The 1,582-nt window shown below is 37.7% G+C and overlaps 1 protein-coding gene across 1 annotated transcript; it reads left to right on the top strand.

The window, feature by feature from the left end:
• The first annotated feature begins 540 nt into the window (after nt 1-540).
• LOC116525308 (olfactory receptor 51B2) lies at nt 541-1,582 on the top strand. Its single transcript, XM_032241107.1, has one exon. It carries the CDS (start codon nt 586-588, stop codon nt 1,525-1,527), a length of 942 nt encoding a protein of 313 aa, XP_032096998.1. The 5' UTR covers nt 541-585; the 3' UTR covers nt 1,528-1,582.

The following is a 1,582-nucleotide window of genomic DNA, read 5'->3' as shown; positions in this document are numbered from 1 at the left end:
TAACAAGTCCTCTGCTTGTTAGATGTATTTAGTCTGTGACCCACAATTCTGGTGGCCAAGTTCAAGTAACTGTTGGAATGACAAAGCAATCCATTAGAAGTGATGGTGATGCATGTTATATTGCATAAACACTGACATTAAATTTCAAAAACTGAGAAAAATTATATTAACTGAAAAAATTGTCTTTATCATAATTGTGAAATATAAAATGAAAATAAAACAATCATTTCCAAAAGGTTAGTAATCACAGCAAGAAAACAACTAAGCCAGATTATTATCCATTTATGTATATTTATCTTATTTGTTTTTGTTATCACTGCTTTTGCAAATATTTATAAGTACCCTCAAAATAGTTGGGGATAACATACTTAAAATTAATGAAAAATCTTTTAATTTGAGAAAAATTGAACAATTCACTCTGTATTTTCTCTAATTAGGGAAAGACCATAGTCTCTACATGACTATTCTTCTTCAAGAAAATAGTTGCAGAGTCAAATTTATCACACCAATTAACTATCTCCACGCAGGAAGATTGGGGGCTCTTGGTTTCAAGGTTTCAAGAAATTGATCTTGACCTGTGGACACATGATGTGGCCAAATATTACTGCAGCCCCTTTTTTGCTGACTGGCTTTCCAGGGCTGGAGGCAGCTCATCACTGGATCTCCATCCCCTTCTTTGTCATTTATGTGTGCATCCTTCTGGGCAATGGCATGCTCCTCTACCTCATCAAGCATGACCACAGTCTTCATGAGCCCATGTACTACTTCCTCACCATGCTGGCAGTCACAGACCTCATGGTGACATTAACCACAATGCCTACAGTAATGGGTGTTCTATGGGTGAATCACAGGGAGATCAGTAGTGTGGGCTGCTTCCTGCAGGCCTACTTTATTCACTCCCTTTCTGTTGTGGAATCAGGTTCCCTCCTGACAATGGCATATGATCGTTTCATTGCCATCCGCAATCCTTTGAGATATGCTTCTATTCTCACCAATACTAGAGTCATAGCATTAGGAGTGGGAGTGTTTCTAAGGGGTTTTGTATCCATCCTGCCTGTAATCTTGCGTCTTTTTTCATTTTCATATTGCAAATCTCATGTTGTCACACGTGCTTTCTGCCTTCACCAAGAAATCATGAGACTGGCTTGTGCTGATATAACTTTCAATAGAATTTACCCTGTAATTTTGATCTCTTTAACAATTTTCCTAGACTCTCTGATCATTCTCTTCTCCTATATTCTAATTCTTAAGACTGTTATAGGCATTGCCTCCAGCGAAGAGAGAGCCAAAGCCCTCAATACTTGTATCTCCCACATTAGTTGTGTTCTTATTTTCTATGTTGCAGTGATGGGTTTGACATTCATCTACAGATTTGGAAGGAATGTGCCAGAGGTTGTCCACATTATCATGAGTTATATCTACTTCCTCTTTCCTCCTTTAATGAATCCTATCATCTATAGCATCAAGACCAAGCAAATACAACATGGTATTATCCGCCTTTTATTGAAACATAAGTTTAGTAGTTAAACTCGGGTCTGGAGAATCAGACACAGACACAAAAATGAAGACAGAATGAAAAACG

Source organism: Sapajus apella, unplaced genomic scaffold (genome assembly GCF_009761245.1).
Source record: "Sapajus apella isolate SASKATOON/1434 unplaced genomic scaffold, GSC_monkey_1.0 scaffold47, whole genome shotgun sequence".
In the NCBI taxonomy this organism is placed as follows: domain Eukaryota; kingdom Metazoa; phylum Chordata; class Mammalia; order Primates; family Cebidae; genus Sapajus; species Sapajus apella.
Note: the sequence above shows the minus strand (reverse complement) of the source record. Positions and strands in the feature narration are given on the sequence as shown.

What these genes read in the sequence shown, in the direction of transcription:
- LOC116525308 (XM_032241107.1), top strand. Translation starts at nt 586, where the DNA reads ATGATGTGGCCAAATATTACTGCAGCCCCTTTTTTGCTGACTGGCTTT.